General features: G+C 46.5%; 1 protein-coding gene across 14 annotated transcripts in view; it reads left to right on the top strand.

Moving 5' to 3' along the window:
• The window catches only part of NAV2 (neuron navigator 2), a 220,100-nt gene that overhangs the window by 149,096 nt on the left and 55,201 nt on the right, over positions 1 to 15,803 (top strand). For all 14 annotated transcript variants that reach the window (XM_073658244.1, XM_073658235.1, XM_073658234.1 and 11 more), the window contains 3 exons: positions 2,812 to 2,924; positions 4,434 to 4,542; positions 5,145 to 5,522. In XM_073658244.1, the coding sequence (XP_073514345.1) occupies positions 2,812 to 2,924; positions 4,434 to 4,542; positions 5,145 to 5,522 (600 nt within the window). The remainder of the gene's footprint in view (positions 1 to 2,811; positions 2,925 to 4,433; positions 4,543 to 5,144; positions 5,523 to 15,803) is intronic.

Below are 15,803 nucleotides of genomic sequence, written 5' to 3'. Positions count from 1 at the left end.
CAGACGAGCTGAAGGCTGCTATCAAAGCAACCTGGGCTTCCATAACACCTCAGCAGTGCCACAGGCTGATCGCCTCCATGCCACATTGCCGCATTGATGCAGTAAATGATGCAAAAGGAGCCCGACCAAGTATTGAGGGCATTTACTGAACATACATTAGTAGGACAACATTACACATTTTAAAATCATTTTTCAAGCTGGTATTATAAAGTATTCTAATTTACTGAGATAATGACTCTTGTGTTTTCATTGGCTGTAAGCCATAATCATCAACATTAACAGAAATAAACACTTGAAATAGATCACTCTGTGTGTAATGACTCTATATAATATATGAGTTTCACTTTTTGTATTGAAGAACTGAAATAAATTAACTTTTTGATGATATTCTAATTTAGTGAGATGCACCTGTGTGTGTGTATGTATGTATGTATATACAGTTATATGAAAAAGTTTGGGCACCCCTATTAATCTTAAGCTTAATGTTTTATAAAAATTGGTGTTTTTGCAACAGCTATTTCAGTTTGATATATGTAATAACTGTTGGACACAGTAATGTTTCTGCCTTGAAATGAGGTTTATTGTACTAACAGAAAATGTGCAATCTGCATTCAAACAAAATTTGACAGGTGCATAAGTATGGGCACCCTTATCATTTTCTTGTTTTAAATACTCCTACCTACTTTTTACTGACTTACTAAAGCACTTTTTTTGGTTTTGTAACCTCATTGAGCTTTGAACTTCATAGCCAGGTGTATGCAATCATGAGAAAAGCTACTTAAAGTGGCCACTTGCAAGTTGTTCTCCTGTTTGAATCTCCTCTGAAGAGTGGCATCATGGGCTCCTCAAAACAACTGTCAAATGATCTGAAAACAAAGATTATTCAATATAGTTGTTCAGGGGAAGGATACAAAAAGCTGTCTCAGAGATTTAACCTGTCAGTTTCCACTGTGAGGAACATAGTAAGGAAATGGAAGAACACAGGGACAGTTCTTGTTAATCCAAAAGTGGCAGGCCAAGAAAAACATCAGAAAGGCAGAGAAGAAGAATGTGAGATCAGTCAAGGACAAGCCTCAGACCACCTCCAGAGAGCTGCAGCATCAACTTGCTGCAGATGGTGTCACTGTGCATCGGTCAACTATACAACGCACTTTGCACAAGGAGAAGCTGTAAGGGAGAGTGATGCGAAAGAAGCCGTTTCTGCAAGCACGCCACAAACAGAGTCGGCTGAGGTATGCAAAAGCACATTTGGAGAAGCCAATTTCTTTTTGGAAGAAGGTCCTGTGGACTGATGAAACCAAGATTGAGTTGTTTGGTCATACAAAAAGGCGTTATGCATGGCGGCAAAAAAACACAGCATTCCAAGAAAAACACTTGCTACCCACAGTAAAATTTGGTGGAGGTTCCATCATGCTTTGGGGCAGTGTGGCCAATGCCGGCACCGGGAATCTTGTTAAAGTTGAGGGACGCATGGATTCCACTCAGTATCAGCAGATTCTTGACAATAATGTTCAAGAATCAGTGATAAAGTTGAAGTTACGCAGGGGATGGATCTTTCAGCAAGACAATGATCCAAAACACCGCTCCAAATCTACTCAGGCATTCATGCAGAGGAACAATTACAATGTTCTGGAATGGCCATCCCAGTCCCCAGACCTGAATATCATTGAACATCTGTGGGATCATTTGAAGAGGGCTGTCCATGCTCGGCGACCATCAAACTTAACTGAACTGGAATTGTTTTGTAAAGAGGAATGGTCAAAAATACCTTCATCCAGGATCCAGGAACTCATTAAAAGCTACAGGAAGCGACTAGAGGCTGTTATTTTTGCAAAAGGAGGATCTACTAAATATTAATGTCACTTTTCTGGTGAGGTGCCCATACTTATGCACCTGTCAAATTTTGTTTGAATGCAGATTGCACATTTTCTGTTAGTACAATAAACCTCATTTCAAGGCAGAAACATTACTGTGTCCAACAGTTATTACATATATCAAACTGAAATAGCTGTTGCAAAAACACCAATTTTTATAAAACAATAAGCTTAAGATTAATAGGGGTGCCCAAACTTTTTCATATAACTGTATATATGAGGTGCTCACAGGCTGCTGTCATGCTTGACCAAGTTGAACCATCACAGAAGTTGAAGGTTTATCCTTACTGTAAAAACTGATTGACAGTTTTCATATTACTAATTCTGCTGCAGATATTTTATGCAGCATGTTGTTAAGATTTCCTAAAATCTCATCAATAATATTGGTCCCTGTAATACTCAGCGGATTTTCTGCATATGGAAAATCTGCTTCGTATCAGCCCCTTTAAAGGGTGGAATGTTTTTTTAGAAGGACCCTTCCCCACCTCCAAGGAAACTGCAATCTGAGTCCTAGTACCAGCGATCATTACCGCTCACTTCTCAAGCTTGATCATGGCTCCCTCTACTGGCAGGTCATGGGTAATGTAGATATAAAGACGTAATGGTGAAAGGGGGGAGTTTTGGAAAAGTTAATCATATGGAACATCTATCTCTCCTGAAATAATTAGGGTAATGGTAGAAGATAGTGTTTTCCTCTTCTGTGAATCCGATAAATGCTCCATCCAACCTTGATTTCTGTATCTTGAGAAAAGCTGGAGATGAGATGGTCTTTAAGCAGAGTTTAATTAAACCCCCGTCGTGCACTGTGTGGCGGATGAGTCTGCATGTCGAGTTTTCTTTGTATGAATATTTCATGGTGGCAGAGACTGGATATAATCATGTTCAGATTATAGTGATGAATTATGCAGTGTCTGCTTCTTCTTCCCGCCTTGTGTAGGTCTCAGATAGACAATGAAGGGAATATTTCGATGGAGAGCAGCACAGGAGGGATTCACATAGAGCCCCCGCTCTATAATAAAACAGGAACTTCCTGTCTGGAGGATCTGTCTGGTAAGTGGATCAGCGGGTGACATCGCCCGTCTGCGCTATGCACGCCCACGTACCAAGTAATGAGCAGCTTCACAGTAAGGTGTAAATCACACGTGCACTGATTATATTACAGATGTTCTGTATGATGGATATTAGGTAGGATGATATTAGATACTTTTGTCCATACAGTGTATGTGCCCCCTCCACATCCTCCTCCAGGAGCTTTTCTCACCTCCAATTCTACATCCATAGACATAATATGGAATTGCCCCTCTGCAGATATATTGGAGGAGTCTTGGCAACTTTTTTGCTTCTTCATCCAGAAGATCATTTGTGAGGTCAGACCCTGATGTTGGAGGAGGCCGGGCTCATCTCTGCTCTAGCTCATCCCAAAGGTGTTTGATGGGGCTGAGGCCCGGGTTCTCTGCGGCCGGTAATGTTCTTCCTCCAAACTCCCCCAACCATGTCTTTATGGACCTTGTGCACTGGACACAGTCATGAGGAACAGAAAAGGATCTTCCCTAAACTGTTCCCACAAAGCTAGATGCCACAGTTGTCTTCAATGTCTTGTGCTGACGCTTTAAAGAGGTTCTTCAGCCCAGGGGAAATAGTCTGGAAGCCCCGCAGCCTATCAAATGCTAACTGTGGAAACCCATACCATGAAGCTCCCAGGCGGGGGGCGCAGTGATTGTGCTGATACCTGAGGAGGTCTGGACTCTGCAGTTATGGGGTGGTGACTTTTCTGTCGTCTGGTCCTCTGCACTTGGCCCCCCACTCTGTAACTTTACGGGGTCTCCACTTTCTGGCTGAGATCCTGTGGCTCCTTCCAATTCTCAATAATATCACTCACAGGTGATGGAGGAATATTCAGAAGGCGCCGGATGTTATACACCGGGGGCAATGGGGCCGGATGTTATACACCGGGGGCAATGGGGCCGGATGTTATACACCGGGGGCAATGGGGCCGGATGTTGTACACCGGGGGCAAAGGGGCCGGATGTTGTACACCGGGGACAAAGGGGCCGGATGTTGTACACCGGGGGCAAAGGGGCCGGATGTTGTACACCGGGGGCAAAGGGGCCGGATGTTGTACACCGGGGGCAAAGGGGCCGGATGTTGTACACCGGGGGCAAAGGGGCCGGATGTTGTACACCGGGGGCAATGGGGCCGGATGTTGTACACCGGGGGCAATGGGGCCGGATGTTGTACACCGGGGACAATGGGGCCGGATGTTGTACACCTAGGGACAATGGGGCCGGATGTTGTACACCTAGGGACAATGGGGCCGGATGTTGTACACCTAGGGACAATGGGGCCGGATGTTGTACACCTAGGGACAATGGGGCCGGATGTTGTACACCTAGGGACAATGGGACTGAATGCAAGATCTAAATGAAATTGTTCAGCTGTGCGACCAAATACTTTTGTGCATATAGGATGGAATAATAGTTACATACATAGGAGTTAGATAGGAAATTGAACCATGACTTTTCCAACTAACCTGAATTATTTCTACTTCTCTTTTTTCAGGTGAAGATCCAGAAACCCGGAGACTCAGGACGGTGAAGAACATTGCTGACCTTCGGCAGAACTTGGAGGAAACGATGTCCAGCCTCAGGGGCACACAGATCAGCCACAGGTATGGACAGGGTCCGGGTGAGCACTAATCATACATCTGTAATAATAAATCATCTCCGGATTCACAACCTCCATACAGTCCTATGGAAATGATACTTAAAGTAGATTTTCCAGTGATTTCTTGCTTATCATAAATGGAAACATTCTTGTTCACTCCCAGAGCAGCAGAAAATCTCTGCCCTAATCGTTTGCTGCAATGTATCAGTGCTGGTAATAAAGCGTCAACATTTCAGTTTCAGTTCCACCATGAAGACTTTTTCAATATCATCACTGGTATAGGGGCATTCCCATCTCAGACATTTATGTCATATCTGTGGGATATCCCATAAATATGTGAGAGATGCGAGTACCGCTGCTGCCACCCAGATCCATCTTGAGAACGAGGTCCAGCTGTTCTCTTCCCAAGGTGGACTTTTTTAAATCTATTTTTTCATGACCTAATAAAACAATTGTTTTTAGAAGATTCGGTCAGCTGGATTTTCCTGGTTCCCATAAAAGTGAACTCCATTTCCCGGTGGCACTATGACAGAGAGTCGGATTTGCTTCTCTGTTAATGTTTTGGGGAGATATCTTGTTAAATCTCAATCTTTGTTTTCCCTCCAGCACATTGGAAACCACGTTTGACAGCAACATAACTACTGAGATCAGTGGCCGCAGCCTCCTAAGTCTGACTTCCCGGCCCACACCTTTATCATGGCGGCTGGGCCAGTCGAGCCCTCGTCTGCAGGCAGGAGATGCCCCATCCATGGGTAACGGGTACCCTCCACGAGCCAGCGCCAGCCGCTTTATCAACTGTGAGCCCGGGCGGTACGTGTACCCTGCACCTCTCAGAAGGCAGCTGGCTACCAGAGGCAACATGGGTCACAGTGACGACAAGGGGGATGACCTGGATCTAGAGAGCGTGAGCGTCGAATCCACCGGATACATGAGCGATGGCGACGTCCTGAGCAAGAATATCCGAAGTGACGAGATCACCAGCGGGTAAGAAGCTCAACATTGTATATTTAATGTAGATTTAGATACTTGAATAGTTTTCTTTAGTTATCGTTGAGCGGATAATGTTTTATACTCCAGTCACACACAAAGCTGCAAATCGTGTTCTACTATTTTCCGTAGCGGGTGAAGGACCCTTTTTTACCCAGCAGTGCACAGAGGTCTAGAAGATGAGCTAGAACCTCTAGAACAGGGGGATTATGCTGCATTTTAGTCTCCTTTTGGAAAATCTGCAAATAGCCTCATTTATAAATTATGTTGTCTTTACCTCCGAAAAATGACCCTCAAGTCCCTTTTGCCCAGCTTGTTGTACACTGCTTGTTCGCAGATGTAATCTGTCTCTTCCAGCAGAGACCCCTAGACAGATTACAGGGTGGGCTCAAGTTTTTGTCTCTCTGCTCTTGCTCTCCTGTCCTCTCCTCCATATATGCAGTTTGACAGACAGGAGAGCAGGAGCAGAACTGATAATTTTTGCATGCTAGATAGGTGGGCTTTCTGTTCAAGAAAAGCTAGTCATTGGACAATTAGCAGGAGCAATGCATGCTGGGAAGTGAGGGAAAGGAAGTTCAACGCCCATAGTGCTGGCAGAATACTAATGAAGAGGAGCCGTCTACATAAAAAAACACTGGATTGTAGTTACAGTGCATGAAAAACAGGACAATTCCTGGATACATCAAACAGGTATCTGCAACAAAAGCAGATTTGACATTTTGTGGGGAACGAGGACGGCAAAAATATACCTTAGTATGGGTACACTAAATATGCTAATTGTCTCTTCCGAGAGGAAGAGGACTAGGACTCTAGGGCCACCTATTGGAAGTAGCAATCCTAAAAGTCAGTGTCGACCCTTGCCATATGACTTAGGATAAAAGCAAAACCAGTATCTCAATTTGCAGACACTGTGTTTCCGGGTGCTGACCCTCATCAGTGCAAAGTGTGAGATCTGGTTAGGCTGGATGAGAGTCGTGTGACTGGATTTAGGATTGCTACTTCCAATAGGTGGCGCTAGAGTTCTAGTTCTCTTCCTCTCTGAAGAGACAATTTAGCATATTTAATTTCCCAGAGGAGCATTGCAAGGCTTAAAAGTCTCCTCACTTTGGCATGCCAGGCTTGACACGTCACTCTCTTCAAGGAGAAACTGTATTGCAACTCTGTGTCATAGCCACCAGGTGGCGCTAAGACTACACATCCCCCAGCACTTCTTGTGTTTCGTCTGTATACTATATTGTGCCCTGTACTCACCCGGACGCTTTATGAATTTATCATTTTTATGTTTTTTTTTTTTTGTTTCTTTTAAATTTTACAATTTATCTGTAAATTACACTTTGCCCTGTGACCTCAAGGCGTAATATCCACCAAACATCGGTATGATCTGTAGACGTCGGCCGTGTCCCCCCTCCAGTCATCCCGGATTTCCTTGTGTGGCCCCTCGGTAATTGTCTTCCCTGCTGGGCTGAGTATAATGACTCTGAGCCGCAGGATCCTTCATCAGGAAGGAGCGATGATCACAGGGACAAGGCCGAGCCGCTCACAATAAGGCAGCGAGGGAGAGACTTCCGACCTTCAACCCCCGTGACGTCCCACGTTATTACCCCATCTTGGGGACTGGGATGAGAGGCAACACTGCAGCAGGAGCAGAGAGGAGTGTCATGGGGAATTACAGCACCTTATGTAAGGTTTACATGGGACTGCAAGGAGCAAGAACTGTGCTATTGTTAGAATTATCATTATTCCAAAATTGACTACTTTCCTAATTGCCCATCATCTATCATCTATCATATGCTGAGAGTACTCCTCCTATGTGAACACCCATCATGTATCACATGCTGCGAGTACTCCTCCTATGTGATCACCCATCATGTATCACATGCTGATAGTACTCCTCCTATGTGATCACCCATCATGTATCACATGCTGATAGTACTCCTCCTATGTGATCACCCATCATGTATCACATGCTGATAGTACTCCTCCTATGTGATCACCCATCATGTATCACACGCTGATAGTACTCCTCCTATGTGATCACCCATCATGTATCACACGCTGATAGTACTCCTCCTATGTGATCACCCATCATGTATCACATGCTGATAGTACTCCTCCTATGTGATCACCCATCATGTATCACACGCTGATAGTACTCCTCCTATGTGATCACCCATCATGTATCACATGCTGATAGTACTCCTCCTATGTGATCACCCATCATGTATCACATGCTGCGAGTACTCCTATGTGATCACCCATCATGTATCACATGCTGCGAGTACTCCTCCTATGTGATCACCCATCATGTATCACACGCTGATAGTACTCCTCCTATGTGATCACCCATCATGTATCACATGCTGCGAGTACTCCTATGTGATCACCCATCATGTATCACATGCTGCGAGTACTCCTCCTATGTGATCACCCATCATGTATCACACGCTGATAGTACTCCTCCTATGTGATCACCCATCATGTATCACATGCTGCGAGTACTCCTCCTATGTGATCACCCATCATGTATCACACGCTGATAGTACTCCTCCTATGTGATCACCCATCATGTATCACATGCTGATAGTACTCCTCCTATGTGATCACCCATCATGTATCACACGCTGATAGTACTCCTCCTATGTGATCACCCATCATGTATCACATGCTGATAGTACTCCTCCTATGTGATCACCCATCATGTATCACACGCTGATAGTACTCCTCCTATGTGATCACCCATCATGTATCACACGCTGATAGTACTCCTATGTGATCACCCATCATGTATCACACGCTGATGGTACTCCTCCTATGTGATCACCCATCATGTATCACATGCTGCGAGTACTCCTCCTATGTGATCACCCATCATGTATCACACGCTGATAGTACTCCTCCTATGTGATCACCCATCATGTATCACACGCTGAGAGTACTCCTCCTATGTGATCACCCATCATGTATCACACGCTGATAGTACTCCTCCTATGTGATCACCCATCATGTATCACATGCAGATAGTACTCCTCCTATGTGATCACCCATCATGTATCACATGCTGATAGTACTCCTCCTATGTGATCACCCATCATGTATCACATGCAGATAGTACTCCTCCTATGTGATCACCCATCATGTATCACATGCCGATAGTACTCCTCCTATGTGATCACCCATCATGTATCACATGCCGATAGTACTCCTCCTATGTGATCACCCATCATGTATCAGACGCTGGGAATACTCTTCTATTATCATATTTCTTGATTTGGGGTCAGCCACTGCGTTCCCTGAGCTGAAAGAAATGTGCAGGTGAATGGGGAACGTCTGGGGGCGGCTTTGGTATCGCCTGGTATCATAGCCTCAGGGGCTGTGCTCACTGATATGAGAAGGTCCCAGCCGTCTGTGCAGGTTAGCAACGGCAGGAAACCATCCCGGGGGGCATCCTCACACTGGTGTGTGTGTGTGGGGGGTCCTCACACTAGTGCCGGGGGGGGGGGGGCATCCTCACACTGGAGGGGTGGGGGGAGGGGGGGGCATCCTCACACTGGAGGGGTGGGGGGAGGGGGGGCATCCTCACACTGGTGTCGGGAAGACATCCTCACACTGGAGGGGAGGGGGGGGCATCCTCACACTGGTGCCGGGGGGGGGGCATCCTCACACTGGTGCCAGGGGGAAGACATCCTCACACTGGAGGGGGGGGGGGGCATCCTCACACTGGTGCCGGGAGGGGGGGGGGGCATCCTTACACTGGTGCCGGGGGGAAGACATCCTCACACTGGAGGGTAGGGGGGGGCATCCTCACACTGGTGCCGGGGGGAGTTCATCCTCACACTGGAGGGGAGTGCCGGGGGAGGGGAGGGGGGGCATCCTCACACTGGTGCCGGGGGGGGGGGGCATCCTCAGACTGGTGCCGGGGGGGGTTCATCCTCACACTGGAGGGGAGTGCCGGGGGAGGGGAGGGGGGGCATCCTCACACTGGTGCCGGGGGAGGGGGAGGGGGGCATCCTCACACTGGTGTCGGGGGGAAGACATCCTCACACTGGAGGGGAGGGGGGGGCATCCTCACACTGGTGCCGGGGGGGGGGCATCCTCACACTGGTGCCGGGGGGAAGACATCCTCACACTGGAGGGAGGGGGGGGCATCCTCACACTGGTGCCGGGAGGGGGGGGGGGCATCCTTACACTGGTGCCGGGGGGAAGACATCCTCACACTGGAGGGGGGGGGGGGCATCCTCACACTGGTGCCGGGAGGGGGGGGGGGCATCCTTACACTGGTGCCGGGGGGAAGACATCCTCACACTGGAGGGGGGGGGGGGCATCCTCACACTGGTGCCGGGAGGGGGGGGGGGGCATCCTCACACTGGAGGGGTGGGGGGAGGGGGGGGCATCCTCACACTGGAGGGGTGGGGGGAGGGGGGGCATCCTCACACTGGTGTCGGGAAGACATCCTCACACTGGAGGGGAGGGGGGGGCATCCTCACACTGGTGCCGGGGGGGGGGCATCCTCACACTGGTGCCAGGGGGAAGACATCCTCACACTGGAGGGGGGGGGGGGCATCCTCACACTGGTGCCGGGAGGGGGGGGGGGCATCCTTACACTGGTGCCGGGGGGAAGACATCCTCACACTGGAGGGTAGGGGGGGGCATCCTCACACTGGTGCCGGGGGGAGTTCATCCTCACACTGGAGGGGAGTGCCGGGGGAGGGGAGGGGGGGCATCCTCACACTGGTGCCGGGGGGGGGGGGCATCCTCAGACTGGTGCCGGGGGGGGTTCATCCTCACACTGGAGGGGAGTGCCGGGGGAGGGGAGGGGGGGCATCCTCACACTGGTGCCGGGGGAGGGGGAGGGGGGCATCCTCACACTGGTGTCGGGGGGAAGACATCCTCACACTGGAGGGGAGGGGGGGGCATCCTCACACTGGTGCCGGGGGGGGGGCATCCTCACACTGGAGGGAGGGGGGGGCATCCTCACACTGGTGCCGGGGGGAAGACATCCTCACACTGGAGGGAGGGGGGGGCATCCTCACACTGGTGCCGGGAGGGGGGGGGGCATCCTTACACTGGTGCCGGGGGGAAGACATCCTCACACTGGAGGGGGGGGGGGGGGGGCTTCCTAACACTGGTGTCGGGGGGGGGGGGGGGGGGGAGTTCATCCTCACACTGGAGGGGAGTGCCGGGGGAGGGGAGGGGGGGCATCCTCACACTGGTGCCGGGGGGGGGGGGCATCCTCAGACTGGTGCCGGGGGGGGTTCATCCTCACACTGGAGGGGAGTGCCGGGGGAGGGGAGGGGGGGCATCCTCACACTGGTGCCGGGGGGGGGGGAGGGGGGCATCCTCACACTGGTGTCGGGGGGAAGACATCCTCACACTGGAGGGGAGGGGGGGGCATCCTCACACTGGTGCCGGGGGGGGGGCATCCTCACACTGGTGCCGGGGGGAAGACATCCTCACACTGGAGGGAGGGGGGGGCATCCTCACACTGGTGCCGGGAGGGGGGGGGGCATCCTTACACTGGTGCCGGGGGGAAGACATCCTCACACTGGTGCCGGGGGGAAGGGGGCATCATCGCACTGGTGCCGGGGGGAAGACATCCTCACACTGGAGGGGAAGGGGGGGCTTCCTCACACTGGTGTCGGGGGGGGGGGGGGGCATCCTCAGACTGGTGCCGGGGGGGGGGGGTGTCATCCTCACACTGGAGGGGAGTGCCGGGGGAGGGGAGGGGAGGCATCCTCACACTGGTGCCGGGGTGGGGGGGGGGGGCATCCTCAGACTGGTGCCGGGGGGGTGGGGGTTCATCCTCACACTGGAGGGGAGGGGGGGCATCCTCACACTGGTGCCGGGGGGGGGGGGGGGCATCCTCAGACTGGTGCCGGGGGGGGGGGTTCATCCTCACACTGGAGGGGAGTGCCAGGGGAGGGGAGGGGGGGCATCCTCACACTGGTGCCGGGGGGGGGGGTTCATCCTCACACTGGAGGGGAGTGCCAGGGGAGGGGAGGGGGGGCATCCTCACACTGGTGCCGGGGGGGGGGGGGCATCCTCACACTGGTGCTGGCGGTGCAGGCAGCAGAAACCCACTGTGATCATTGGAGTGCACAGCCTCCCTCCCTCCTCCCAGCTACATGTAAACCGCTCAAACCCGTCTGATGCTGCAGACACTGAGTGCGCGGACACCGGGGGCTCCTGTCAGGACACAGGTAGGGCCAGGAATTCCCTTCTCATTTTGGGTATGAAGAGGCATGTTTCTTGGGTAGAGTATGACTAGATTGTAAGCTTCGGCGCTAATTAGGATAGTCACAGCCCCCAATCATATGAAACTTCTGATTCAGGGGGCTACTTTAAATTATTTAGTGGGAAACTGTATAAAAGGCAATTCCTATATTTAATGTTTAATTAATGTGCACCAGTTTTCTATGATAGATAGGGTAATATGAGACTCTGCATGCATGTCCTTTACATTGGGGGACAAGCTACCCCGGTCTGGGGGGATTACACGGCACCGGATCGTGTACTGAAATCGAATCAGTCTCTAGAACCGCTGTACAGGTTGTAATCTCCGTATAAATTATGGGGGTCTGTCGGGAGCTCCCCCACCTATTACACTGAGACTAATGGGAGAGGGATCATCTGGACTAAAGTGCAGCTCTGCAGAATTAGGCACCTGGCCTTTAAGGATTAGTCCTGGTTTATTGCTTTATTTTATTATCCCGTGTGGATTACACATCCTGAGCTGTTAGCAGATTATTATCACATTATATCAGGCTAGTAGGTAAGTGCTAATATACGGGCTGCAAGTTCCCAGCACTGGGGATGAGTGATCCTATTACAGGGAATGGCTGATTACAGGGAGCAATAGAGTGCATGCACTTACCTGTAGGTGTAGACACAATAGACTTCGGGTATCGTGTCTCTTTAATGGTCAGGTATAAGTGTATTGGATATACAGTCCTGAGTGGCTGCTGGGGACGACCGTAGCTCACTCCTCATTCTGGAATGTACCGCGCTTCTTTCATCTCCTCCACACGGAGCTCAATCACCACAGTGTGGAAAATGGTCTGCAGCGATCATAGGGGTCTGTGTATATCCTGGAAAGGGAGGAAATCCCCTCAAACTGCTGGAGATGTGCAATACATTCTTATTATAGAAGGTTGTATTCCTGTCCATAGGGGGCAGTATTATAGTAGATATATTCTTGCACAAACGGCCAGTATTATAGTAGTTATATTCTTGTACATAGGGGGCAGTATTATAGTAGTTATATTCCTGTACATAGGAGGCAGTATTATAGTAGTTATATTCTTGTACATAGGGAGCAGTATTATAGTAGTTATATTCTTGTACATAGGGGGCAGTATTATAGTAGATATATTCTTGTACAAAGGGCCAGTATTATAGCAGTTATATTCTTGTACATAGGGGGCAGTATTATAGTAGCTTTATTCTTGTACATAGGGGGCAGTATTATAGTAGTTATATTCTTGTACATAGGGGCAGTATTATAGTAGTTATATTGTTGTACATAGGGGCAGTATTATAGTAGTTATATTCTTGTTCATAGGGGCAGTATTATAATAGTTATATTCTTGTACATAGGAGCAGTATTATAGTGGTTATATTCTTGTACATAGGTGCAGTATTATAGTAGTTATATTCTTGTACATAGGGGCAGTATTATAGTAGTTATATTCTTGTACATGGGAGCAGTATTATAGTAGTTATATTCTTGTACATGGGAGCAGTATTATAGTAGTTATATTCTTGTACATGGGAGCAGTATTATAGTAGTTATATTCTTGTACATGGGAGCAGTATTATAGTAGTTATATTCTTGTACATAGGAGCAGTATTATAGTAGTTATATTGTTGTACATAGGGGCAGTATTATAGTAGTTATATTCTTGTTCATAGGGGCAGTTTTATAATAGTTATATTCTTGTACATAGGAGCAGTATTATAGTGGTTATATTCTTGTACATAGGTGCAGTATTATAGTAGTTATATTCTTGTACATAGGGGGCAGTATTATAGTAGTTATATTCTTGTACATAGGGGGTTGTATTATAGTAGTTATATTCTTGTACATAGGGGGCTGTATTGTAGTAGTTATATTCTTGTACATAAGAGCAGTATTATAGTAGTTATATTCTTATACATAGGGAGCAGTATTGTAGTAGTTATATTCTTGTACATAGGGAACAGTATTATAGTAGTTGTATTCTTGTACATAGGGGGCAGTATTATAGTATATTATTGTACATAGGGGACAGTATTATAGTATATTCTTGTACATAGGGGGCAGTATTATAGTAGTTATATTCTTGTACATAGGGGGCAGTATTATAGTAGTTATATTCTTGTACATAGGGGGCAGTATTATAGTAGTTATATTCTTGTACATAGAGAGCAGTATTATAGTAGTTATATTCTTGTACATAGGGGGCAGTATTATAGTCGTTATATTCTTGTACATAGGAGGCAGTATTATAGTAGTTATATTCTTGCACATAGGGCCAGTATTATAGTAGTTATATTCTTGTACATGGGAGCAGTATTATAGTAGTTATATTCTTGTACATAGGAGCAGTATTATAGTAGTTATATTGTTGTACATAGGGACAGTATTATAGTAGCTATATTCTTGTACATAGGAGCAGTATTATAGTAGTTATATTCTTGTATATAGGAGCAGTATTATAGTAGTTATATTCTTGTACATAGGAGCAGTATTATAGTAGTTATATTCTTGTACATAGGAGCAGTATTATAGTAGTTATATTCTTGTACATAGGAGCAGTATTATAGTACTTCTATTGTTGTTCATAGGGGCAGTATTATAGTAGTTATATTGTACATAGGGGCAGTATTATAGTACTTATATTCTTGTACATAGGAGCAGTATTATAGTAGTCATATTATTGTATATAGGGGGCAGTATTATAGTAGTTATATTCTTGTATATAGGGGGCAGTATTATAGTAGTTATATTCTTGTACATAGGGGCAGTATTATAGTAGTTATATTCTTGTACATAGTGGGCAGTATTATAGTAGTTATATTCTTGTACATAGGAGCAGTATTATAGTAGTTATATTCTTGTACATAGGGGCAGTATTATAGTAGTTATATTGTTGTACATAGGGGCAGTATTATAGTAGTTATATTGTAGATAGGGGCAGTATTATAGTACTTATATTCTTGTACATAGGAGCAGTATTATAGTAGTTATATTATTGTATATAGGGGGCAGTATTATAGTACTTATATTCTTGTACATAGGAGCAGTATTATAGTAGTTATATTCTTGTATATAGGGGGCAGTATTATAGTAGTTATATTCTTGTACATAGGGGCAGTATTATAGTAGTTATATTCTTGTACATAGTGGGCAGTATTATAGTAGTTATATTCTTGTACATAGGAGCAGTATTATAGTAGTTATATTCTTGTACATAGGGGCAGTATTATAATAGTTATATTCTTGTACATAAGAGCAGTATTATAGTAGTTATATTCTTGTACATAGGGGCAGTATTATAGTAGTTATATTGTTGTACATAGGGGCAGTATTATAGCAGTTATATTGTACATAGGGGCAGTATTATAGTACTTATATTCTTGTACATAGGAGCAGTATTATAGTAGTTATATTATTGTATATAGGGGGCAGTATTATAGTACTTATATTCTTGTACATAGGAGCAGTATTATAGTAGTTATATTCTTGTATATAGGGGGCAGTATTATAGTAGTTATATTCTTGTACATAGGGGCAGTATTATAGTAGTTATATTCTTGTACATAGGGGCAGTATTATAGTAGTTATATTCTTGTACATAGTGGGCAGTATTATAGTAGTTATATTCTTGTACATAGGAGCAGTATTATAGTAGTTATATTCTTGTACATAGGGGCAGTATTATAATAGTTATATTCTTGTACATAAGAGCAGTATTATAGTAGTTATATTGTTGTACATAGGGAGCTGTATTGTAGTAGTTATATTCTTGTACATAGGGGGCTGTATTATAGTAGTTATATTCTTATACATAGGGAGCAGTATTGTAGTAGTTATATTATTGTACATAGGGAACAGTATTATAGTAGTTGTATTCTTGTACATAGGTGGCAGTATTATAGTATATTATTGTACATAGGGGACAGTATTATAGTATATTCTTGTACATAGGGGCAGTATTATAGTAGTTATATTCTTGTACATAGGGGGCAGTATTATAGTAGTTATATTCTTGTACATAGGGGGCAGTATTATAGTATATT

The sequence above is a fragment of the Phyllobates terribilis genome, unplaced genomic scaffold, assembly GCF_046119375.1.
Source record: "Phyllobates terribilis strain yellow unplaced genomic scaffold, ASM4611937v1 Scaffold_13__5_contigs__length_258822181, whole genome shotgun sequence".
Taxonomy (NCBI): domain Eukaryota; kingdom Metazoa; phylum Chordata; class Amphibia; order Anura; family Dendrobatidae; genus Phyllobates; species Phyllobates terribilis.
Note: the sequence above shows the minus strand (reverse complement) of the source record. Positions and strands in the feature narration are given on the sequence as shown.